Below are 27,577 nucleotides of genomic sequence, written 5' to 3'. Positions count from 1 at the left end.
TTATTAGGGCTGGGTTTTGACACGAAACAATTTGACTCTGATTTAAAAGCTTGCGATTTGATTCAATTTTTGATTCGATTTGATTCCATTCAATATCATTTATTTTTAGATATATATCAGGTATAGTACATGAGGCAAATTGGTTATTAGGGCTGGGTTTTGACACAAAATTCACAATTTAATTTGATTCTGATTCACAAGCTCGAGATTATATTCAGTTTCCGATTCGATTCGATTCAATGGCGATTATTTTGGATATATATTATGTACAGTGCATGCCAAATTTCTCAAGGAAAAAAATCTCTCAACTAATGCTGTAAAATAATTATGATGTAAAAAAACAGCATGGATTGCATGGTTAATGTACTAATGAATACGTTATTCTGCTAATTTATGCTGTCTAAACCACTGAAAAAAATTGTGAAAGGTGCTAAATTATATAGAGAAGGACTTAGTAAGCAGGAAAGGGCGCAATATTTTGACAAACTTAACTTAATAGGTGGTAAAGATACGTACGAGCAGTATTAATTAAGATAATAGCCTAATATTTCACCTACCTGACTGGAAATGATAAGAACAAACACAAATGTTCTTGCTCTGGAAATCCTGATTCAGTTTGGCCAACCACAAACAGCTTTTGTTACTTAGCTTTTTGCTCTCTTCCAACCGATTAGTACAGCCCAAAATATGACAATAAGTTTTGTTCGGTTCACTTGATGACGTCAAGACGTTAAATTTTATAATACATAATTTATGAACTTTGGACTATTACCGAACTGAATTCTAAATCAACACTGAACTGATTTGAGTAAAATAATGACCCTTTTAGTTTCTCTTTTTTTTTGAGCTGCTTTATAGTTGCACTGAGTTTCAGAAGTGATGAATTTTGCAATAGTGACACTGTTACTGAACAAATTGAAAATCAACACTGAACTAAATTGAGCTGAATAATGACAATTATCTTCTAAACAGCTGCTTTTCAGGTAAAATTTATTTTGTTTCATAATTAATTCTGCAACACTAATACTGTTATTTTCCTGTTTATTACCGTAAAGCTGTTTTGTATAAAGCACTATAAAATTAAATATGACTTGAACTAGTACATTAAGTGACGTTTCATTAACAAATTTCAGGAGGAGCTCGCGCAGATAATTAACACGGCCAATTCATCATCAGCAATCATTCCCTATCCAATCACTCTCCCTATCCAATTACTACAGTCCCTTTAAATAACCAAGCAGTCCTACCTTCAGCTATCTCTGATTCCAGCTTCATTGCCGTCGAACATGTCTGAGATTCACTCCTCCGAGGATTATTCCTCAGACGCCGAGCTTCCTGTAGCTCCTCCAGCCTCCATCCAGGTCGCCGCTCAGGCCACCAGCGCCCAGCAGGATCCATCAAGCGAGCCCGCGGCTGCATCACGGGGCCGCAGGCCCTCACGCACCACCGCTGCTCGCACTCCGAGACGCCAGCTCACGCCGTCTCCACCACCTTCTAAACGCCGGGCATCATCCCCAGCGTCCTCCTACGGTTCAGCCTTCTCCTGCACCCCAGCCAAGGAGAAATGGACCATAGCCGAGCTTCGCAAGGCCCTCACCAGCGCCGGCGTATCATTTACACGCCGTTCCTCAAAAGCAGAACTCCTCGCACTCTACTCATCTCTCCAGCAGCAGGAAAAACCAGCATCCACCCCTCCCACCAGGGCGTCAGGCAGGGCGCGCTCAGGCCGCAGCGCCCCCTACACAACGTCAGGACGCAGCAGAAGGCCGTCACCGAGTTCGGGCCACGCCCCGGACACCGCAGTCTCCAGCCATGGCCACCCCGCTCGACCTTCGAAGCGGGAACCTGCTGCTCACGCTGGCAGAGAGCCAGCCATCGCCTCCACGAGCCGCCGCAGCAGCACGAACTCGCCCACTCCCGCGGCCGATTCTCGTCCGCAACCCGTGCCTCTCCTTTCTCTCCCCTTTTCATGGCCCGCAGCCCCGCCTTCCACTCATAGCACCAGCATTCCCCCGCTCATGCCACAAGCACCGGTGCCTCTCATTCCCCCTCTCTTCCCTCCTCCCTTTCCCGTTTCAGGAGACGGCCGCAGCGCACGCTTACAGCCGCTATCAGTCCCCGCAGCCACTTTCCTTCCTCCTCAGGCCCGCCCTCCCTTCTCATTGGCCTCAGCCACTCCCCTTCCAGCCCCGCCAAACGCTCTAGCGCTGGAACCTCCCCCAGTCCCCAACTCAATCAGGACCCAGATTTTAGCAGGTGCGGATGTAGATCTTTTCACCCTGTTGTCACCAATCTTACCCTCACCTGCCGATCGCCAAATCAATATTGGCGATTTTTCAGTCACTTTAAAAAATTCCGCACCCGCACAGTCACGCATTCTTTCTTTTGCCGAGTTCACCATGGCTTTCACCCGTTACGCAGAAATCATCTGCACCGTTTTTCCCCACAGGAGGCGCGAACTCAGCGATTATCTCGCAATAGTCGCTGAGCTCGCGCTGTCATTCGGAGGTTCCCACTTTTACACTTACCATAAGCTGTTCGCCGCCAAATGTGCCATCCGCGTAGCCCAGTGGAACCAGTGTCCTTACTGGGGAGCTCTGGACACCGAGCTCCATAGCAGAGTCTTCCTGGGCTGCCGCAACATCTCCTGCGCAGTTTGCCGTTCATTTTCCCACCCTACTTCCAACTGCACTTTTATCAATCCGTCCATTCCTCCCGGCCCCGAACCATCCCAACCCAAATCCACGAGCTACGTCCCGCGTCTCATGGAGACCCCAGCTACCCCTACTCCCACATTTCGCCACCCCCCTTCTTCCACTAGCAACCAAGTCTGCAATGACTTCAACAACGGCAGGTGCACCAGACAGCGCTGCCGTTTCATGCATGTGTGCAGTTTTTGTGGCGGTGCTCATGCACGTATGGTTTGTCCTGTACACAAAGCTGCAAATAAAAACCAAAAAAGATATTTATCGACTCCCGTAAATGTTTCCCGCTTATCTGCTGAATTGCTTCACCACCCCGATCCTCATTTTGTATGTTATGTTCTTTCAGGTCTCACCCATGGATTCCACCCCGGCGTCCTGAGCCTCCCCTCCCAAAACCTCATCTGCCCAAATCTCCACTCCGCTCTCACCGAACCCGAAACAGTGGACGGCCTAATCAAAAAAGAAATAGACTCAAATTTCATGATAGGCCCCTTTCTTGTCCCTCCTTTTAGCATCTATCGAGTCAGCCCCATCGGCGTCGCCACCAGAAAATTCTCAAGCAAAAAACGCCTCATAATTGACCTTTCTTCCCCGCATAATTCCCCATTCCCTAGCATTAACAGCCTCATTCCGCTCGAAGAGTTCTCTCTTCACTACCACGACATCGACCAAGCCACTACCTTGATTAAAAAGGCAGGTCGCGGCGCTTGGTTGGCCAAAGTCGACATTACTTCCGCCTTCAAAGTCATGCCCATCCACCCAGATTTCTGGCACTTATTCGGCATTCGCTGGAAAAACGAATTCTATTTCGCCGTACGCCTCACATTCGGTTGCAAAAGCAGTCCAAAAATCTTCGACACGCTGTCAGAGGCAATTTGCTGGATCCTCTCCAATAATTACAATTTACCCTATCTGATCCATCTTTTAGACGATTTCTTAATCATTTCACCCCCAGATTCCGTCCCAGCCGCACACCTCTTGACAACCCAAAAGCTTTTCTCAGAACTCGGGATTCCCCTCGCTCAAGACAAAACCGAGGGTCCTAGCACTTCCATCGAATTTTTGGGCATCAATTTAGATTCCCAAAAATTCCTAGCTTCCCTGCCCAAAGAAAAGATTGACAGAACAATTCTAGTAGCTTCCACTCTGCTAACAAATTGTAGCTGTACAAAACGCGAGCTGCTATCCATTCTGGGTCATCTAAATTTCGCGATGCGCATCATCCCACAAGGCCGCCCCTTCATCTCCCATCTCCTCTCCCTCTCCTCCTCCGCCCACGCCCTTGAGGATCGCATTTCCATAACTGATTCTTGCCGCAATGAGCTCAGCTTATGGATTTCTTTCCTTAAACAGTGGAACGGCTTATCGTTCTTTTACAGCAATTTGGTTTCTTCCCCAATCGATATCGAATTATATACCGACGCCGCCCCTTCCGTCGGCTTTGGAGGTTTTCTCCGGGGCCGCTGGTTCGCTTCTACCTGGCCCCCCGAGTTGGCAGATTTGCCTCAGCAGCTATCATCCTCAGCACTGTTTGAGCTCTACCCGTTAGTGGCCGCAGCTTTCCTATGGGGCAAAGAGTGGTCCGCCACCAGCATCGTCGTCCACTGCGACAACGAAGCTACCGTGCACTGCATTAACAAAGGCCGTTCCCACTCCCCCGCGCTCATGCCTTTGCTCAGACGTTTGATTTGGATTTCAGCTTGTGACTAGGGATGCTCATTTCGGTTAATTTTCCTGACCGACAACCGCTGCTCGTTATCCGATCATTAACCGTTAACTGATAAAATTAGAATAATGAATTCGTTTAAAATAAAAATAGAATGCACAAGTATCTGTGATGATACATAAAAATACAAGCAAATGTTTTATTTTAACGTGCAAACAGCAGCATACAGAGCAACAACAAAAACTGCATTCATTTACTCAAATTATCACGCATCAGCAGCGCTTCTGAGAACAGAGAAAATCAGAATGAAATAAAAAAAAAAAGAATAATATAAATAGGCCTACACTAAATATGTATAAGTTAAATAACTACCTAATTAAGATGACAGAACTAAAACACACTGAATCCTTCTATGCGCTTTGAAGAAAGGTACCGGTCTTGTTCTTCTCGTCGGACATAAAAACATATAGCGGACCAGCTTATACCTCAGTTTTTAACATGTGGACATGCTGTACGGATAGACTGGAACGCTGTCTGACTGTTAACGCTTAGATCCGTGATAAAAACACTTCACAAAAATCCTTTCAATTTGCGGTTCGGGTCTTTTCATCCACTGTGGAGACACGTGTTTTCACAGTGTTCAATAGCCAATCACAGACATTTCTGTTGATCACATTATCGCAATGGCCAATCAGAGGCGGCTATGTTACGATCCTCTCACCACTCAAAGTGCCGGTGTTGTGCCGAATTCTGACCCCCGCCAGATTACTACCCCCCTAGTATTGGTAGGTTTAGGGTTAGGTGTGGGGGAGGGGTTAGGATTAGGGGTGGGGTTAGGATTAGGCAATCAGGTAGCGCTTTCAACGAGAGGGGGTCATAATTTGGCAGGGGTCGAAAAAAGGCACAACACCTGTTTCAATTCTGCTGAATTCTATACCTCCACGAACGAACTCTCTCATTAAAACAAAGAAAGTGTAGACATGATGTAAATAAGAGATCCATTTACAGAGTAAAGGTTATTTTATTACTTTTTATTAACTTTGTGAGATTGCGATTAACTACAGTAATGTATGAGTGAGAGCTTTCCAGTGATTGTAAGGGGAGCGCGCTCTTTTTAGACTATAATTAATTCAGAATTTGAATACATTTATTCATGGATTCACTCTTTGATAACCCAATATCGCCATTGCCATCGTGTTGCATATAGGCTACTACATGAGTTACACAAACTAAGAGAAGGTAAAACAGGTGCTTACTCAGCAAAATATGTCTGAACAGCCGCACTGCACGTGTCCACACGCCTGCGAGTAAACATTTTTTCTTTCACCATGCATGCAGCAAACGTAAAAAATAATATATATATATATATATATATATATATATATATATATATATATATAATATTATTATTTATTTATTTTTTTAACCGTTTAACTGATAGTAATAATCGGTTAAAATTCTTACTGACGGTTAACGGTTAAACGGTCAATATGAGCATCCCTACTTGTGACCAATTTATCATAACTGCAAAACACATCCCCGGTTCAAAGAATCAAATCGCTGACTCTCTCTCTCGTTTTGCTTTTCAGAAATTCAGATCGCTGGCTCCAGAAGCGGACCCGCTCCCAACCCCAGTCCCTCCTTATTCAGAACTGATATTCCCATAAACCACCCCCTAAGGCCTCTTCTCGAAGCATCCATCGACTCCATTCTCCAAGCAGTCTCCCCCAGGACTCTCCAATCCTACCTTACAGCGTGGAAATGCTTTAAAACTTTCCACGCCGCCTATAGCTTACCTTTCCCCGATTTTTCCCTGCTCACTGTCACCTCGTTTATCTCCCATCTCAACTCCAATAAAAACCTCAAAGCCAGTTCCATCAAAGGATACCTAAGCGGAGTCCAATTTTTTCACAAATTGGTATTCGGCTCACCTTCTCCCCATATTTCCAATTCCCAGACATCCCTCCTCATCAAAGGCATACAAAAAACCCAGCCCAGCCGCCCAGACCCTAGACAACCCATCACCCTTAAGATCCTGACCAAATGCATATCCACGCTCCGTAATGGTTACCATTCTATCCATACCGCCCGCACATTAGACGCAATGTTTATCCTGGCTTTTTTCGGTTTTCTCAGATGCTCTGAGCTCGCCATTACATCTGGCTTCAACCCAGCCATCCACCCCACCATCTCCGATCTAGCAGTTCTAGACGGTGAAACCATCTCTTACTTCATTAAACAAAGTAAGACAGACCAAACTAAGAAAGGCCATTTCATATATATTTTCAACCTTCAATCTCCCCTCCAACCCTTCCAAACCCTCCTTGCCTTCCTTCAGCTCAGGAAATCCCAATCCAGACTCCCCTCCGACCCTCTTTTTACAGACGACTCCAACCGCCCCGCCACACGCTTTTGGTTCCAAAAGCACCTTAAATCCATCTTGCTCCTCTCCGGCATTCCAGCGGACAATTTCTCCAGCCATTCATTCCGCATAGGCGCAGCAACCACAGCCGCGCAAAAAGGCCTCTCCCAACAGCAGATCCAAGCGCTCGGCCGGTGGACATCGGAAGCTTTCAAAAGCTATATCCGATCAGACCGCGCTTTCATCAAGGAAACCCACCAAACCCTAATCGGCCAACCCGTTCTACCGCCAGCCCACCCCCGTCCACGCCATCTCTAGCCGCTTCAACCACCCCCTTTGCGCCCCTTTTCCTCGGGACATCCTGCCTTCGTTAAAACCCCAGCTTATTCCCCTACGCGCAGCAACGCGCGCTCCCGCTGGAGCCCCCCTTACGCACAGCAGTGCTCGCCCCGCTTTTCCCGTCACGCTCAACATCGCATGGCTCCTGTTCAAGCCCCCGCTTTTCCCCTATACGTGCAGCGATGCACGCCCCCGCTGGAGCCCCCCTTACGCACAGCAGTGCTCGCCCCGCTTTTCCCGTCACGCTCAACATCGCATGGCTCCTGTTCAAGCCCCCGCTTATCCCCTATACACGCAGCAATGCGCGCCCCCGCTGGAGCCCCCCTTACGCACAGCAGTGCTCGCCCCGCTTTTCCCGTCACGCTCAACATCGCATGGCTCCTGTTCAAGCCCCCGCTTATCCCCTATACACGCAGCAATGCGCGCCCCCGCTGGAGCCCCCCTTACGCACAGCAGTGCTCGCCCCGCTTTTCCCGTCACGCTCAACATCGCATGACTCCTGTTCAAGCCCCCGCTTATCCCCCATACACGCAGCAATGCGCGCCCCTGCTGGAGCCCCCCCTTACGCACAGCAGTGCTCGCCCCGCTTTTCACGTCACGCTCAACATCGCATGGCTCCTGTTCAAGCCCCCGCTTATTCCCTACACACGCAGCAATGCGCGCCCCCGCTGGAGCCCCTCTTACGCACAGCAGTGCTCGGCATAGCAGTGCTCGCCCCGCTTTTCTCTCACGCCCTGCAACGCATGGCTCTTGTTGAAGCCCCCGCTTATTTTCTATACGCGCAGCAATGCAAAGCCCCGCTACAGCCACCGCTTTTTTTTTCCCCACGCAACAGCTATGCCCGCTCCCTCAAGAGCACCATTCATAATTTCCACCTGCCTCAAGTTTCACTCCCGCAAAATGCTTCTTCTCTAGCAATGCCCGCAGAAGCTCCTCCCACACTCTGTCTACTTCCAAACGTCCAGCATCCCTTCAGCCAAGTTAAGCTTTTTGGGGGGTCATCTGGCTGCTGTCCTGCAGTTATTTTGCACTTTGGGGGAGCGCTATTGGGTTCGGGCCAAATGCCGAGCTCGGACCCCTCTCCCTGGGCAGGGGGAGTGCCCCGGGCTCGGGAATGACTACCGAGCTCGGAGCCCTCTCCCGGACAGCATGCCAAACACGCTTAACTTTTACGCTGTTTATTATATGCAAAAGCGAACTAGTGAAGTGACGTTTCATTAACAAATTTCAGGAGGAGCTCGCGCAGATAATTAACACGGCCAATTCATCATCAGCAATCATTCCCTATCCAATCACTCTCCCTATCCAATTACTACAGTCCCTTTAAATAACCAAGCAGTCCTACCTTCAGCTATCTCTGATTCCAGCATCCCTCCCACCCCCCCTTTTTTTTCATTTTTCTTCACCTCCAGCTAGGGGGGAGCGCTATTGGGTTCGGGCCAAATGCCGAGCTCGGACCCCTCTCCCTGGGCAGGGGGAGTGCCCCGGGCTCGGGAATGACTACCGAGCTCGGAGCCCTCTCCCGGACAGCATGCCAAACACGCTTAACTTTTACGCTGTTTATTATATGCAAAAGCGAACTAGTGAACTAAACAAATGTAACACAAAATACCATGCACAACAGCAAAAATGGGAAAAAAGAAACTAAAATTAATAAAATTAAGCATATGCAATGTGTCATGTGGGTACTTCTAGAAATGTATTTTTACTGTTTCTCACCCACATAATTCATCAAAAAATTCTATTACAAAAATCAAAAATAGAATTCAAAAATCATCAATTTAACAGTATTTTACAGTAAAATGCAATGTTAACCCATTTTAAATTTTATGGTAAGGTAATTTACAATTAACCAGTTAACATATGTTTGCTGTAACCTTTTTTCAGTCTTTTTTCAGTATAAATCGCAAACATTTTACACTTGTTTTGACTAAATTTTTGACTTGTCTGCTGCTAAACAACTTGCTGTGAAATTTTAGCATCACAAAGCTGTACAGTGAGATTTTATTGTCTTGATCCAATAAGCAACCAGCCTAGCAACCGCATAACAATGTGATAAAACTATTCAGCAACCACACAGCAACCATCCACAATGCCCTAGTACAGCAACTTATGCACAGGCAAACCCCACTTAATCAAAAAAGTACAATCAAAAAATCTACACTACAGAAATGATTTTTGTTGCAAATGAAACAATGATAATACATGAAAATACTATTCCAGCCTTTCAATTTCCAAATTTGCTGTTTAATTTCAATGTTACTTTCTACATCTTTACAATTCTTTGTGAAATAATTGAACAGCATGTGTTTAAAAAGGATTTGCAGTCTTTCTACATCCACAGCTGGCTGTGACAAAGTGTCCGTCAGTAATCAAACGCACTTGTTCTGAAGAAGGATTTCAATGAAGAGGGTTATAGAGGGCTGCTGGCAGACTGAGCTGGTATTCACATGTAGATGTTAATCATAGGCAGGAGAGGTGAGTGTCAAGAATTCATTGAGTGTTAGCGAAGAAAGGTGAGAACTGCATTCTCAGACAATCAATATGAGTCTCATTATTTCACTTCATTGTGCACGTGTACTTGCAAATAGGCTAGAAGAAGTGAAGGTATTGTTCTTCCAAGTACAGAAACCTAATCCAGAACTTTGAGGATGTTTTATGAAATCTACAAAAGGCTCAACCGAACAATGTCACGGCTTTTTTTTCTTTTTTAAGACAAAAACCCGACTGTCAACCTGGCCAGCACAGCATAAATAAATACTAAGTATACCTTTCTTTAAAGGTCATGTGTGGAATTTCTGTGTGACTAATGCATCAGATGGAGAAATAATGATCGTTTACCCAAACACTTTCACTGTCGCTTCCGCCCAACTAAAGTACAACCAGCCATTATTCAGACAAGCCGGTCGTTCGGTGTCAAAAACATGCCGTTGGTTGAGAAATAAATTTCAGGTTGTTTAAACAAACAGAGCAATGTCTTGAAAGCATCACTAAGCGACAGTGTTTACAGTCTTCGGAGAAATCACAATACAGTTTTCTCTGCACAATAAATTCCAAATGAAATGAAAATTGACCAAATTTACTCTAATAAATGTACCTATTGTCCATTAATTGAATTTATTTGTATAGCACTTTTCACAATACACATTGTTTCAAAGCAGCTTTACAAATAAATTATTAATATCTTTCTACCATATAGTTATTCAACAGATTAGAACCAGGCAATGTTTTATGTTCCAGGCTTATTTTAAACTGCTTTAAATAAAACTGAAACTTTTCCACATCAATCTACACTCCATACAGAATAAAAGTGAGAACTTTGCAAATGTATTAAAAAATAAAACAAACTGAAATGATTAGATTGCATAAGTATTCACACCCTTATCTGGGATGCTTGAAATGCACCTCAGGAGTATTCATTTTGCTTATAGATGTTACACTTCGAGTGGAGATAACCTGTGGCAAATTCAATTGAATGGGTATGATTTGGAAAGGCACACAGCTCTCAATAAAAGTCTGATCCTTACCAAAAAGAAGTATTCAAGTTTATTTTATTATGTATAGTTCAAGTATATTTTTGGTATACCAATATCAGTGTACTAATAGTATACTTTTATGTGTACTATTTCAATACTCCTTGGGATTAAATTGGCCCACTTTATAGTATATAAAAGTATATTTTAGTATAACAGTAGTAAACTTTGAGTACACAACTAGTGTACATCTATGTTTTCAGGTTGTACTGCAAGTATACTAAAAGTGACCTTATAGGTATACTGATAGTTTACTAATTAAATACTTTTTTATGCATGTTTAGTACACTTTGAAGTCTAGTCTCGGTAAACTCTTAGTTTAGTGGTTTTATACTGCAATTATACTCGTAAGTTTTCTTTAAGTGAACTTTATATCATCCTTTAAGTATACTGGGCCTACTATGTCCCTATTTAGGTATTAATTTGTATATATTTTATTATATGAATATCTGAACATACAAAGCATCAAAATGTAAACAAAAACATTTTGTTCTTATTTTAGACATAAACACTTGTGGGTAAGTTTCATAAATAATAAATAAATAAAAAAACAACATTTTGAACAAAAAGCTAAAAAAAAAAACTATTTATGATAATTAAAACACAGATGGAGTTGATCAACACCCCAAAGCTTTTCATGGGTTGACATTTTATTCCATAACATTATACAGTTTTACATATCTATGGTTTTGATACTGTTTTAAGTCTGATTATTGTGTTAGATTACATGTGGAAGCGTCTGTTGTTTCGGTTTCTTCTTCACTTGTGTTTTGGAAATTCTGAGAACACAGAAGATGTGCAATAGTGCCCCTAGCGTATAACAATGAAAACACGGATTCTCAGAGCACAAGTATAGCTCAAATATATTTAGACTTTTTCTAGGTATAAGTCAAGTATACTTAAATGTCATTTTAAGTATATTTCTGAGAAGTATATAAAGCACATTTCTGAGAAGTACATAATAAAGTAGACTGAAAGTATACTCTCCTATTTTTTAGTTTAAAAGAAGTATACTAATAGCACACTTGAAAAAAATTCTTTTCCGTAAGGGGAATACAGCTGAAAATGAATAACAGAGCAAAAACCAAGTCCTGAGGTCAAAAGAACTGCCTGTCAAGCCACAGATCTGAGGAAGAATTCAGAAAATATCTGCTGCACTGAAGGTTCACAGATGCATGTAGCCTCTATTATCCTTCATGAAAGAGGTCTGAAACAACCAGGGCTCTTCCTAGAGCTGGCCTCCTGGCCAAACTGAGCAATCAATGGAGAAGGGTCTTGGTTAGAGTGGTTATTAAGAAGCTGGTGGTCATTTTAGTTGAGCTCCATGAGTATATATGCAGAAGGCAGAAACTTACAAAAGAACAAACATGACTGCAACACTCCGTCAATCTGACTTTTATGACTGTGTGGCCAGACTCAATGCTCTACTTATTGAAGACACATGAAAACCTATTTGTAATTTGCAAAAAAAAAAAAAAAAAAAACCTAAAGGACTCTCAGACAGTGAGAAACAAGATTCTCTGATGTGATGAAGCTCAGTTTCAAGCATCACGTATGGAGGAAAGCAGGCATTGCTCATCACCTGCACAGTAGCATCCAAACCATAAAGTGTGGCGGTAGCAGCCTCATGCTGTGGGGGTGTTTTTTTGCGGCAGGAACTGGAGGAGGAAAGCTCAATGCAGCAAAATATTGAAACAGCCTTAATGAAACCCTAATCCAGAGCATCCAGACTGGGCAAAAGATTCACCTTCCAAAAGGACAATGATGTTTAGCAGCTAAGACATTGCTAGAAAGAGTAGCTTATGGACCAATTGTCCTTAAGTGGCCCAGCCAGACACTGAATATTTCTGGAGAAACCTCAGCCCCTATCCAATGATACAGACAGAGCTTAAGATGTGAAGAAGTGAGGCGAAGAATGGCAAATAACTGCCAAATGCAGATGTGCAAAGCTTGAGGCATCATACCCAAAAAGACTTAAGGCGGTAAAGGTGTTTCAACTGATGAGTTAATGAGTGAATATTTATGCAAAGTACTTCAGTCTGAGTTTTTACTTTTTAATAAACTTGCAAAGTTGTCACAGATTAGATGTATGGAGTGTTAACTGATGTGAAAAAAGTATTTTAAAGCAGTTTAACATAGTGCAGCAACATAAAACTTAAAGGGGTCATCGGATGCATAACTTTTACATGTTGTTTGAACATTAATGTGTGTTGGTAGTTTATGCACACAACCACCCTACAATGATAAAAATCCACCCAGTGGTATTTTTTTAATCTTTAAAAGTAATATCCCCTTCAGGAAATCAGGTCATTCTCAGCTTCTTGTCATTGTGACGAAACACAGTTGATTGACATGAGCATCTTACCTTAGACCCGCCCTCACCGAGCTCAAACAGTCCAAATACGATCGCCATTGTGTGACTCAGGTGCAGAGGAAAACTCTAATTGAGCGATTGAGGTGTTGTTCTGTTGTTGGATGTAATAATGAACATAGCAGTCGTAATTTACTCCCAACATCTGAGCCGCTTAAGAGGCAGAGGATAACGTTACTTTCGGTTTTAAAAGGAAAGGGCCGATCCCGATCTACATATGCATCTATGTTCGTGTGAATCATTCGTGATGCAGCTTCACCCACAGCAGAAGTGAGTATAAGGGTTTTTTATGCATCTTTGCAATTGGCCTTTCTTAAAAATGTGCTTGTTGGCAAGTTTCGCCGGTAAACGCGGCTAAAGTAAACAATCTAATCCCTCAGCAGAGAGGGGCGGGGCGAGCAGAGCTCATTTGCATTTAAAGGGCCCATGCGATAAAATGAGCTGATATTTTGCATAGCGTATATTAGAGACTTATCATTAAGACCGTAAAGAATCATATGAACTTGTGGAAAATGGGCATCCGATGACCCCTTTAAAGAACAGAAGGGGTCTGAATACTTTTGCCAGGCACTGTGTGTGTATATATATTAGGGTTGGGTCGATAGACGATGCCATCGTCCATCGCCCCGCCCCCGCCGCTGCAGCAGCAACCCGCTCGCGAAAAACACACACTTAATCACACTATATAGCCAAATGAAATGCATGCTTTCAATTTCCGCATCTTTACTTATTTTATTATTATTATTATTATGAGGAAATAATAACATAATAGGAAGTTGTTAACGATCACAATACAAATTACAGTGAACTCCAAACGAATTACACAAACTAGTTCGTTTACATTAATAAATTAGGCATACAAAAACTAATAATTAAAATAATTTTAATTAAATTAGATTAAATAAACTACACCAAATATGCCTTTTTTATGGTTTTACCATAACGAACAGAGCTTGGAACAAAAAACAAGAGAATATATTTTTTTCATCGAAATACGAATGTACAGTACAAAGCCTAGTATACATTATAAATAACAGTTTATCATTCAAATACATTGGGAATATGGAAACACTTGGATTTGTGCCGAATTACAGAGGTGCGTGAGCCCAACGCCTGGTATTTTTAGTTTCGCTTTGTTTTGGTTTCTTAACTTTATATATTTTGTTTCATTCCTGTTCTGTTCTGAATACCGTTACATTTAAATGATTCATTTTGGAGGGTAACTAACTTATAGCTATGTTTTATAGTGTTTATAATGTTAATACATAATAATATTTTGCTTGATGTGGTATTATTTCTGATATTACACTTTCTCTCTAAACATTCTGCTGCTCATTAAATGCGTTTGAAGAGAGTGGGTTAAGCAGTAAGCAATCAATGAGAGCGATTTTGAACTTAAAAAAGCTGACTGGTCGAAAATATGTTAAGGACCAACACACATCCTCCAAATACATCTACATAAACCCGCGCTTGCTCTGTCTCGTATGCACGCACGCACTGTCACGATCTAATGCACTTGTTAATGCCGGATCTTTAAAAACAAATACCGGAACGGAAAAATCCAAAATTTGACATTTTCCGGAACGGGATCCGGTAGGATCCGGCTCAAATTAAGCACAGGTGGAAACGGTAGGCTACAATTAATTAATTTGTTATTAATTAATTATTTAACAACAACCATCCTTCACCCCCGCCCCCCGCCGACAATGCCATCGTCCATCGCGATGTTGCACATTAGACATCGTACGATGCCAAATTGGTCGACATCGCCCAACCCTAATATATATATATATATATATATATACACAGTTGTGGCCAAAATTATTAGAACACTAGTATTTTTAGCAGCTAAAAGTTGTTTTGGGTTAATCTTTTGCTGTAGTGTGTCAGTAGGAAATATCAGTTTACATTTCCAAACATTCTTTTTGCCATTAATTGTAATAATCCAGTGAGATTTTTGTTTGCACAAGGAGTCTGACAACAGCCAAAGATCTGATCTCATCATCCAGTCTGTCTGGAATGACATAAAGAAACAGAACTAACTGAGACAGACTAAATCTAGAAGAACTGTGGCAATGTCTCCAAGATGCTTCAAGAGACCTACCTGCAGGGCTACAGTAATGTTGTCAAAAATTAGGTCATAAATAGATTTTCTTTATCAATCAACCTTTATTAACTAAATAATCAACATTTGGTGTGACCATCCTTTGCATTTAAAGCAGCTTTTGCACATAGTTTTTAGGTACATTTGTGTGTATGTATAAAGTCTATTATTAAAACCTGTGAGTTTTTGCTCAATTCATAACAATATGGCATAGTGACAAGTCTAATTATTATTTTGTAATGTGCATCACTGACATGACAATCTAACATCACAGAGAGCTATAATTTTTTAAGCCTTCCACTACAACCACCTGTCATGCAGCCAATTTTCATAATCCAATCACTTCCCAATGGACAAAAATCACCTCACTTTCTGGAAATAAAATGGGCAAATGGCATTTGTTTCTATGCTAGGAAAAATGTCACATTTCACCTTTAAACAGAATAGTTTAATTAATATTATGTAAATTAAATTCAACGACTGTAAAACGTTATTAAGCCTAATTTGGCTACAACCAGCCGAGTTCAGGTAATTAAAAGCATCAAGAAGACAAATGAATGACTGCCATTTTTCATCACTGTTCTGTTCTTCATTCCTGTTGTCACGTGGGTGTGCAGGACGAGACGAGACGATAGACGAGATTAACAATCAACAGTAAATTTAATAGAATTCTCCAAGATGAACAAGGCAGGAACACAGAGGACTTTCAACACATATCCAGAGAACGTTAAAGACCGACAAAAGACTAAACTCAAAGACAGACTTATAAAGGGTAACTCATTATCAAACACAGGTGACACAGATGACTAATGATTACAAGGACAGGTGCAACAGATGACGGTGACGAGGGCTAAACCAAATGACAACAGAATGGCAGGGGAAGACAATGGGTGAAACCAATGACAGACAGGGTTGTGACATCACGCCCCCCTCCGGAAAGGCGCGTCCTCGCGCCGTGGAAAAAACGAGAGGGGCGGAAAAAACAGAGTACATAAGGGAGGAGGCTTGGGCGGAGGACGGTACCCCTGGAGGGGGACAACAAACAAAGTCATAAGAGTCCAGGGGGGCGACGAAGGTGGGAGGAGCCAGGGAGGAAACAGGAGGGACCTGAAGCAGGAGGAACAGACCCAGACCACAGCCATGATGACGGCCCACTGTGGAGCCGACGGAGGGAGGAACCATGGTGGAGGAAGGCGTGCCGACTCCATGGGGCCGACCGACAGAGGCGGAGCAGATGGCGGAGGAGCCCGAGGCGGAGACGGAGAGCCGATGATCCGGGGTGACGCCGAGGATCCGGAGGGCCAAGGTGGAACAGGCTCTGGCGCCCGAGGCGGAGGCGGAGTCCCGGAGATCCGCGGCGGAGCCGGAGCGACAGAGGATGGAGGCTGTGCCCGCAGGAAGGAGGAGTCCCAAGGAGCCGGTGGGACGGCGCGACGAGGCACAGCCGGAGGAGCAGAGTCCTGAGGAGCCGATGGGGTGACGACTGACCAGGGCGGAGCCGGAAAGACGATGGAGCCCGGTGGAGCTGGTGGATCGACGGGCGACGGTGGAGAGGAGGGCGTCGAGAGCCGTGGTGGAACCGCGGGGTCGAAGGGCCGAGGCGGAGTCCAGGACTCGGAGGCTGGAGGCGGAGCTGAGGAATCCTCCAGCCGAGACGCCGATGGAAGCTGGCAGTCCCGCGGCGAGCCCACTGCACAGGTGGATGACTGAGGGTGAGCAGGGGGACTGACAGGTGATAGCGGAGATTCTGGAAGGCTGGGCGAAATCAGCGATGACTCTGGACGACTGGACGGAACCAGCGGAGATTCAGGACGGCTGGACGGGACCAGCGGAGATTCAGGATGGCTGGACGGGACCAGCGGAGACTCAGGATGGCTGGACGGGACCAGCGGAGATTCAGGATGGCTGGACGGGACCAGCGGAGACTCAGGATGGCTGGACGGGACCAGCGGAGACTCAGGCATAGGCAGAAGAGGGCGGGTGGGTGGGAAGTTCAGGCAGGCCAGTGGTTCTGTGGAAAAGTCTATTAAGTCCCCAGAGTGTTGCTCATTCTCACCCCCAGTGGTGGTGCAGTGGGCAGGGCTCTCTGTAGCCCTCTCTTGCTCCACGTCACACTCCACCGTCGCGGATGTAGCAGTCGGCTCTCGCACCTGGTCCGATGGGTCCGGCTCTGGCTCTGTCGCTCTCGGCTCGGGCTCTCCATCGTCGGTGGGCTCGGGCTGCAACTCCGCTTGTCGGGGTGATGTTGGGCTGGGTTCTGGGTCTGGAGTGGGGCTGGTGTCATCCTTCGCGGTCAACGAAGCTCTGCTGGACACCAGCACCCACTCGATGTAGTCGGCGAGGCTCTCTCGAGGACCCTCCCCGGACAGCTGCCTCTGGATGTTATCATTAAGTCCCACGCGGTAGAACGTGCATAGGCAACTGTCCGGGTAGTGCGTAAACGGGGCGAGGAATATAAAGTCTCTGGTGTGGTCCTCGAGAGAGCGGTTCCCCTGCTTCAGGAGGAGGATGAGGACGGCGGGATCATTCATGACGGGGGAAAAAAAAATAAACTAAACACTGATACAAAAAAAACGGAAAATAAACGCAGGGGAAGACGCCGTGAATTTTTTTGGGTCGGTCTTTCTGTCACGTGGGTGTGCAGGACGAGACGAGACGATAGACGAGATTAACAATCAACAGTAAATTTAATAGAATTCTCCAAGATGAACAAGGCAGGAACAGGCAGGAACACAGAGGACTTTCAACACATATCCAGAGAACGTTAAAGGCCGACAAAAGACTAAACTCAAAGACAGACTTATAAAGGGTAACTCATTATCAAACACAGGTGACACAGATGACTAATGATTACAAGGACAGGTGCAACAGATGACGGTGACGAGGGCTAAACCAAATGACAACAGAATGGCAGGGGAAGACAATGGGTGAAACCAATGACAGACAGGGTTGTGACACCTGTGGTGAGGTTTTACGGTGCCTGCCATCTTTTCCCACGTCCCTCATAAATAACTATTAATATTATGTGTGTGCGCATGTGGGTTTGTGTTTGTGGTTAATTGGTTGTTTATGTTCTCGTAGACACGCTTGCCTAGAACTTGTTGAATGTTTCAGTTCTTTCTCTTGAAATCGAAGAACACAAGATTACTAAGAAATCTGGCTGCTTCAAAGGTGTAAAACTAGGAGAAAAACATTAAGTCATTTTTTAATGTGTGTATTGGGGGCAGAGTAAAAAAAAAATCACTGCATAGAATTATCTTCTCTTCATCTTTAAAACACAGCAGTAAAATGTCTCACATCACTAGGTGTCACTGCCAAGACGCTCCGGCTCTTCCTCATGATCTCTGCTGACAGCTCAAGCTCAGAAGGTTCTTCTGTCTCTTGGGACTCTCCACCGGCATACAAATGAACTTCTGCTGTGAACTGTAGCCAGAGGACAAAAAAAAAAAATACATTAGAATAATTTTCCATCAACCCCTCCACTGGGCCAATTTACAAATTAAAAGTCACATTTTTTTTCAGTTCTGATGTTAATTTCTTGTGTTCAGTAGCATTAGAATGACAATAAACAAAATAAACATCAAATTATAAACAATCTGTCATACTATCATTGACTTTTCATTAAAAAAAAAAATAATTCACAGTGTTCTCTGAATATTGCAGGTTTGAGATTTGAAAGAACTTAAAATTAAAAAAGCAAATATCAAACTTTTGGAAAAGGCAGATCCCTCAGCTTTGTATACAGTTGAGGTCAAAAGTTTACATACACTTTGCAGAATCTGCAAAATGTTAATTATTTTAGCAAAATAAGAGGGATCATACAAAATGCATGTTGTTTTTTATTTAGTACTGACCTGAATAAGATATTTCACATGAAAGACGTTTACATATAGTCCACAAGAGAAAATAATAGCTGAATTTATAAAAATGACCCAGTTCAAAAGTTTACATACACTTGATTCTTAATACAGCGTTGTTACTTGAATGATCCACAGCTGTTTTTTTTTGTTTGTTTAGTGATGATTGTTCATGAGTCCCTTGTTTATCCTGAACAGTTAAAAGGCCGCAGTTCTTCCGAAAAATCAATTTTTTGCTTTCTTCAGGATCTTTGTGTATTTGAACCCTTTTCAAGAATGACTGGATGATTTCGAGATCCAAACAATGCATTAAGATCCAGGGGTGAAAACTTTTGAACACAATGAAGATGTGTACATTTTTCTTATTTTGCCTAAATATCATATTTTTTATATATCATAGAGTACCCTTCAGAAGCTACAGCTACAAGGTTCTTTTAATTGTGATGATTTGGCTCACATTTAACAAAAAGCCACCAATTTACTATCTCAACAAATTAGAATATGGTGACATGCTAAACAGATTATCAACTCAAAACAGCTGCAAAGGTTTCCTGAGCCGTCAAAATGGTCTCTCAGTTTGGTTCACTAGGCTACAATCATGCTGATCTGACAGTTGTCCGGAAGATAAGCATTGCCACCCTTCACAAGGAGGGTAAGCCACAAACATTCATTGCCAAAGAAGCTGGCTGTTCACAGAGTGCTGTATCCAAGCATGTTAACAGAAAGTTGAGTGGAAGGAAAAAGTGTAGAAGAAAAAGATGCACAACCAACCGAGAGAACCGCTGCCTTGAGAGGCTTATCAAAAAAAATCGATTCAAGAATCCACTTTGTTTTTTGAATCACATGTCAAACTCTGCTTTCATCATTTTCAGTGCTTCCACAGACTTTTCAACTGGGAATGGGGCCACTGGTTTCTCAGCTGAAAAAAATTGGGTAACTGGGAGATGAGTGAAGTCTTGCTTTTGCACCTGTCCCACAAGCAGTGCTAGTTTCACCTCAAATGCTATTGAGTCATTTTGTCATCGCTCTGAATTTTCTAGCTGCCTCGTGCATCACCTGTTCGATTGCGATGACACATTATGTTGAATGTGTGTTGAATTAGCAAATAATTAGGCTATGCTAATAACTAAGGCAAGCCAACCTTTATTATCAAATACCAACATGATATAAGCAAAACATATATTTAAAATTACATTTTCAAAATATGTCTCTGGCATTGTTCAAAGGGCTGGTCCAAATATGGGGGCGGGCCGCATTTGGCCCACGGGCCTTAGTTTGGGGACCCCTGTTCTAAAGCATCAGTGAGCATTTGAAACCTCTGTAATAGTTGCATAGAGTCCCTCAGTTGTCCTAAGTGTGAAAAGATGGATCTCAAAATCATACAGTCATTGTTGGAAAGGAAAAAAAACAGCAGGGTTTAACTGTTCAGGATGAACAAGGGACTCATGAACAACTATCACTAAACAAAAAACAGCTGTGGATCATTCAGGTAAGAACACAACATCATCTTTCTGAATGTAGTATTTGACAAAACTGTGATTTTCAAATCTTTTTGTTCAAAATGTTCAGGTATTAAAAGTTTTGCAAAAATAATGCTTGTGGGGGCTGGCAACTTTAAAAAAAAAATTAATTGATTATCAAAATGCATAGAGATGGTGTTGAATGGACAAGGGAAACTAAATGGAAAATACACAGTCATTTTGAGCGTTCAACATTTTTTACATTCACACCAAACATAGTCTTGTTTGTGTGTGTGTGTGTGTGTGTGTGTGTGTGTGTGTGTGTGTGTGCACCTGAGTTGGCACCTGTCCTCATGTTTCAATAAACTGCCCGTCAATCTTTTGGCTTGGCACAGTTTGAACCGTGTCTATACTGTAAATGAGCAGCTTGATGCAACAGCAGTGGATTGCTCACAGAAATAGGATAATAGCAGCCATTATAATCAACAAAACTGAGTGTAGAAAGTGTTGCTTATTACAAATGGGTATTTTAAGACCTCTGAGAAATGTTTAATGTACAAACAAAGTAATATTAATACAATCTGTAACTGCAATCTAACAATAAACATAAAATCACACATTGGGTAATTCCGTCACAGAGGGAAAAATAAATAGATTATTGTACCTGCCAGGGACAGTTTAAAATTAAATTACACATTTTATAAATTGCATTTTCAGATCTCTAATATCTGGTAACCCAGTTAACAAAAATATATTCTAAGAATGTTTTGATAATGTTCCTATTAAGTTAGGAAAATGTTATTAAATGCAGTCTGAACATTCAAAACGTGTGGCTATGTGTACAATTAGGACAGCTTAGTTCTTTCAGCCACTTAACATTTAACTATTTTCAAATTAATCAAACTTTGGTTTATCTTATTTTACCGTATTACAGGTATGGAAGAAAATATGGTCCCCTTTTTTTCATTTAGTGTCAAATGGGGCGCCTTATGTGGTCTTGAAATTATAAAATATCACCATTTAAATGTATCTGCAGCTGTAGGATATTGGTTTCTTTTAATTTCACTACATTGAATCATTCACTGAACCTATTTGTTCTAAATGACTGAATAAACAGGGCTGTACAGTGCGACTATTTGCTAATAAAAACTACTATGTGTGACTATGAAAAAATATATTTAGGAGCACCATTTGCGACTGACTCGATCAGCATATTTATGTTTGCGCTGAGGGAAGCTTTAAAGGTTTCTACATGTTTTTGCAATTTTGAGTAATGTATCACAGACATATCTCACGAATAATAAACAAAGTGTAGAGAGAGTGTAAATAAGAGATTCGTTGTGCAACGTAGAGAGCTTAATTGATTATAATGAGACTTTGTGAGATCGCGATTAGACGAGTGACAGCTTTTAATGATTTTCAAAGGAGTTTGTAAATAAGATATTTATTTAATACAACAGTTAAATAAACAAGAAGTTGATATTAAGTGATTTACATTGTCTGGCTATAACACTACTGCCTGATTTTACTCTATTTTGTCATTAAAAATAGAAACAAGTCACGACCGAGCCACTGCGCATCTCCATTAAACACAGCGGTGTTTAGTTATGAATGAATGTGCATTTTTAAACTAGTGAGTCAATGATTCAATTTTCAATTCACAAAGACAGTCACTTGCTTTATTCCTGAATGATTTAGCCGTTCAAACTTATCAAATGAATAATTCAGTAATTAAAAACAGTGACTTGCTGCCACCTACTGGCAGTTTTAGTTTAATTTTTTTTAATATCTTTTCAGTTATTTAAATCATTTAATATTTCTCTATTCAAAATTGTATACTTAAAACATTAATCTCAACATGAGTTTATGAATTTAACTGCACTCATGCCACCTCTGAGCCTGATTAAACATATGAAAATACACCTACAAGCCACTTTTGTGTTCGTCTGTGCCACCTCTGTAGTACAAAATAATTTTGCTAATATTGATTTCATTTGATTGGTAACTTATTCCTTTTCTAGTTGTTTTTATTCCGTTTTAATTAGAAATTATTAAAAAGTTAAAAATATAATAAAAAAAATTGACATAAAAGATGACATGCTTTCAATAAAGTTATAAAAAATGCCATTACGAATGTAAAAACAAAATTCCCTTGTAAGTCACTTTAAGGAGTCAAATATCACCTCGTCATGGAAAGGCAAATTTTTTAATCAGTTTTTTGGATTATTGATTAGAAGGTGCTCCTGAAATTTTGACGAGAGAAAGAGAAAAGCAAGCATAGATGCCTTGATCAATGTTACATTCGTGCAAACAGCACTTGTGTAATATTGCTTATATGTGACCCTGGACCACAAAACCAGCCATAAGGGTCAATTTTGTTGAACTGATATTTATACATCAATATACATCAACCGAAAGCTGAAATAATCTTCCCATTGATGTATGGTTTGTTAGGATAGGACAATATTTGGCTGAGATACAACTATTTGAAAATCTAGAATCTGAGGGTGCAAAAACAAAATCTAAATATTGAAATTCAAAAATTAAGCTTTAATATATTTACAGTAGGAAATGTACAAAATATCTTCATGGAACATGATCTTTACTTGATATCCTAATGATTTTTGGCATAAAAGAAAAAACAATAATTCTGAGCAATACAATGTATCGTTGATAATTGCTACAAATATACCCGTGCTACTATTTTTGTGGTCCAGGGTCACATATGCTATAAATATAAATATAAAAAAACAAAAACTAATTTTTAATTTTGGGGGCCTTTTTACTAATTTCAGTTGCTTTTGTGCTCCAAGCCTTTTATTTTACTTTGGCCACAGTGGACAATAAACCCAACAGTCAGTTGCATTTGGGACCTTTATTGTTTTTTTGTATTTTTTTTTATTGTATAATATATGGTATAATTAGTGTACAGTGCCTTACAATATGATTTTATAATAGAAATAGAACAAGAAAAGAATAGACTAATATAGTTAAGAAAAATATGTTACATTAAGATTTAACTGCCATCAATCCATATACAGTTTGTTAATACTGTCTGCCTATTCTTTGTAACAGATTCTTTCAAGCTTATTGAGGTTGGTCAGATGATGACAGTGATTCACAGTTTTCAAACAGTGCCACAACAATGTCATTGGCACTGAGATCAGAAGTCTGACTGAATCGCTGTATGACTTTGTATTTCTGAGCCACACCAGATGGCTCTGTCCCCGGCCTTACAGATCCGTGTCCAGCTGAAACATTTACATTTCTCTAAGCATCGTTTTTTAACCAACTAAGGCATGGAAACACTTCTTTGTGCGTATATTTTCATTCTTTCTAAAAACATGAAGAATTTTGGTCCATCAATTCATCATTTTAAAAAAATCTTCTCTTCAGTTCCACATAATGATACCAACTTAAATTGTAAGGCTAGTGTTTCATATGGCCAGATGTTTGCAAATGATTTATATGACATAGGCTGAAAAAAACTATTCTGTAAATGTATAAACACAACAGAAGTGTGATTTACCAGCCTAACACACACATAAACACTAGAGCAAATATTTATAGCCTCTGACAAGAGAATCTGAACACTATAGTGTTTGATTGGACGCAAAACCTTTGACGTCAATAACAAACGAAAGAAAAATGTTTTCTACTCCCTTTTAAAAGTGGATAAGTCTATTTACTTTGCTGTCTTAGCTATACACAATTACTTGGTTAGTAGCACTTGATTATGAGGATTTGGCATAGTTTTTTTTACTGCTGTTTGTCACGCTATCAGAAGTTTATGACCACATGTAAAACAACAAGGAAAGATGATGGCTGTGAAGCTACTTCTACTAAGTCTTATTAAAGCAATAGCAATAACACACTCCTACAAGTATGCAAATAAACAAGGAAGAACAAAGGAGTGTTGCAAGGGCTCTCTTAAGTTGTACTTTCTTGCCGTTTCTAGTTCAAAAGATGACTCCAAGCCTCCATTACTAATTTCAAAGGGTCTAGTTAGAATTAGCAATAACGCCTTGGGTTGTTTATCATATGAAATTATTGGAGTAACAAAAAGGCAGCATGATTGTATTCATTCAATTTAATGTTTTTGAACAAATTGAGCGAATGATTCAATGACTCATTCACAAAGACTTATTTTGTTCTTGAATGAATCAGGATTTTTCAACAAACCGGTTGAAGGAACGATTCAATGACTACGTTTACATGGACACCAGTAATCTAATTAATGACCTTATTCTGAATAAGACAATAATATGATTAAGCTGTTTACATGAGTTGCTTTTAGAATATTACTTTCATGTTCCCGTTTTACATGTTATAGTACATAGATCGATTAATGACACACATCATTACGTCCACACGCGACGCTATCTGTTCATCTTCGTTATAGACTTTTGGATGTTTGGGTTTTAATTTTACAAAAGCTTGAAGTGGCACTGGACATATGCAACAAATATTTTAGAATGTGTGAGTTAAAATTTGCCGTGGTCGCATTTGTGCGAGTGCGTGCTGTGCTGCTCCAAAGCGTCTGATCCATACAGCCAGCGTTTCAGAGCCAGTCAGTTTTTAGGACGACAAAAAAAAAAAAAAAATACCCACACGCAAGCACAGTCACCGAAAGCCAGTTTAGTTTTACTTTTTTTGTTTGTTTTCATTTTGAAAACCGTTATCTTTGCCGTTTACCTCACATTACGCTTTGGAGGCTTTCTTTTATTATTTTTTTTATTAATTATTTTGATTGCTCAGTGTTTGGGCGCCCTGTAATAAATTGTTTAGTCGGCATATAACAGCATGTGATGGAGTCCATGCCTCTTATTAGTTTTTGTTAATAAATGCTATATAAGCTAGTTTTAATTTATTTTTGTTATGCTGTTTAATTAAAAATAACAAATCCATCTTTTAAGAATTTGTTTTAATCTTAAAATTGATAGGTGTAGCCTTATATATGCAAGCAAAACCAAGATCATGAATTCGATAGTAAAAGTAAAAAGCATCCTAAGACATTCAAATAGCGGAAATCCCGTTCACAAAATTAAAATAAATAGGCTACTTACAAATAATACTAATGAAAAAGGGGGTTGAATGTTAAAAACGTTTCCATAAAACAAAAAATTATGATAACAAACTAGGCTATTTATCAGCAATGAGCATTGATTAAGCCCATGTTGTAGCAAAAAATAAATAAATAAAAATGAAACCAAAGCGCAACCAACTGAGAGCGTTATGCCGCGTTCCAGACAACCCGTTACCCGTGTTTTTCCAAACTTCTACCCGTGAAAGTGCACTGGAACGGCACTCAAACCCGTGAATTCCTACCCGTGAACTCGTACTAGATCGACGACGTACTCCCAGTTCCGAGTTCTGACGTGACATAGCCCGAGAAACAACAATAAAGCCTCTAGGAGTGCGGTGTTTAGTGGCACACGGTGGAAAAATTGAGTTTAGGACAATATAACGTTGCAATCAAATTATTAATACTATAAAAATAATAAATGCTTGGCGTGACTTGCCTGGAACGCTACAAAGTCCTGAGTCGTGGTTTGAACACGTGATTTACGAGCTCAAAAACCTGCCTGGAACGCAGCATTAGTGTGTATCCTGTCACAAAATGTGGCGAAAAGTCCTACAAGGGGAATAGTCTGATTAAGGTCTGTACATGTCTTCCATAATGCGACTAAAATAGGAATACTCCACCTGTCTTAATTCGATTTGTGTTTACTCCGATTATGACTTTAGTCGGATTAAATTAATAAAAAATCTCAGTTTACATGGTTGCTTCTTAATCAGAGTATTGTCTTAATCGCGTTAAAATCGGAATATTGTTGTCCATGTAAACGTACTCAATGACTCACTTATAAAGACAGTCTAACTATGCAAACATAGACAGCTCGTCCAATAGAGTATAACAGTGCCGTCTCCGTTTTTTTTACATCCTTGGTATTTTTCCCATGTATTTCAAAATACTTTGTGTTAAAGAGAAACTAGGCGAATCACTACATTACAAACTTTGATTTAAAGCAAAAAAATTTGACAAAAAGATAAAGATTTAACAAAGGAACTACAGTTAAGGAAAAATTATTTGATCTATTGATTTTGTACGTTTTCCCACTGACAAAGAAATGATCAGTCTATAATTTTAATGGTAGGTTTATTTGAACAGTGAGAGACAGAATAACAACAAAAAATCCAGAAAATGCATTTCAAAAAAGTTATAAATGGATTTGCATTTTAATGAGTGAAATAAGGATTTGATCATTTTTAATAAGGATTTAGATTTTTGGCTTCCATGTGTCTTTTATACAGGTAACAAGCTGAGATTAGGAGCACTTTCTTAAAGGGAGTTCAATCAGATTCCAAACTCTCCACCATGGCCAAGACCAAAGAGCTGTCCAACGATGTCAGGGACAAGTTTGTAGACCTACACAAGGCTGGAATGGGCTACAAGACCATTGCCAAGCAGCTTGGTGAGAAGGTGACTACAGTTGGTGCGATTATTCGCAAATGGAAGAAGCACAAAATTATATGTCAATCTCCCTCGGTCTGGGGCTCAATGCAAGATCTCACCTTGTGGAGTTTCAGTGATCATGAGAACGGTGAGAAATCAGCCCAGAACTACACAGGAGGATCTTGTCAATGATCTCAAGGCAGCTGGGACCATAGTCACCAAGAAAACAATTGGTAACAAACTACGCCGTGAAGGACTGAAAGCGCCTGCAAGGTCCCCCTGCTCAAGAAAGCACAAATGAGACCAAAATCAAGCTTCTTTGGCATCAACTCAACTCGCTGTGTTTGGAAGAGGAGGAATGCTGCGTCAAACATGGAGGTGGAAACATTATGCTTTGGGGTGTTTTTTTGCTTTAGGGGACAGGACAACTGCACTGCATCAAGAAGACAATGGACAGGGCCATTGAGAACCTCCTTCCCTCAGCCAGGGCATTGAAAATGGGTCGTGGATGGGTGTTTCAGCATGACAAAACACACAGCCAAGGCAACAAAGGAGTGGCTCAAGAAGAAGCACAATAAAGTCCTGGAGTGGTTAGCCAGTCTCCAGACCTTAATCCCATAGAAAATCTGTGGAGGGAGCTGAAGGTTCAAGCTGCCAAATGTCAGCTTCAAAACCTTAATGACTTGGAGAGGATCTGCAAAGAGGAGTGGGACAAAATCCCTC

At 41.2% G+C, this 27,577-nt stretch overlaps 1 protein-coding gene across 1 annotated transcript in view; it reads right to left on the bottom strand.

Annotated features, from left to right (window-relative positions):
* The window catches only part of pde4bb (phosphodiesterase 4B, cAMP-specific b), a 128,145-nt gene that overhangs the window by 88,915 nt on the left and 11,653 nt on the right, over positions 1-27,577 (bottom strand). Inside the window, exon 2 of the mRNA XM_073849893.1 lies at positions 18,378-18,503. Within this exon, the coding sequence (XP_073705994.1) occupies positions 18,378-18,419 (42 nt within the window). The 5' untranslated portion in view covers positions 18,420-18,503. The remainder of the gene's footprint in view (positions 1-18,377; positions 18,504-27,577) is intronic.

The sequence above is a fragment of the Garra rufa genome, chromosome 10 (genome assembly GCF_049309525.1).
Source record: "Garra rufa chromosome 10, GarRuf1.0, whole genome shotgun sequence".
Taxonomy (NCBI): domain Eukaryota; kingdom Metazoa; phylum Chordata; class Actinopteri; order Cypriniformes; family Cyprinidae; genus Garra; species Garra rufa.
Note: the sequence above shows the minus strand (reverse complement) of the source record. Positions and strands in the feature narration are given on the sequence as shown.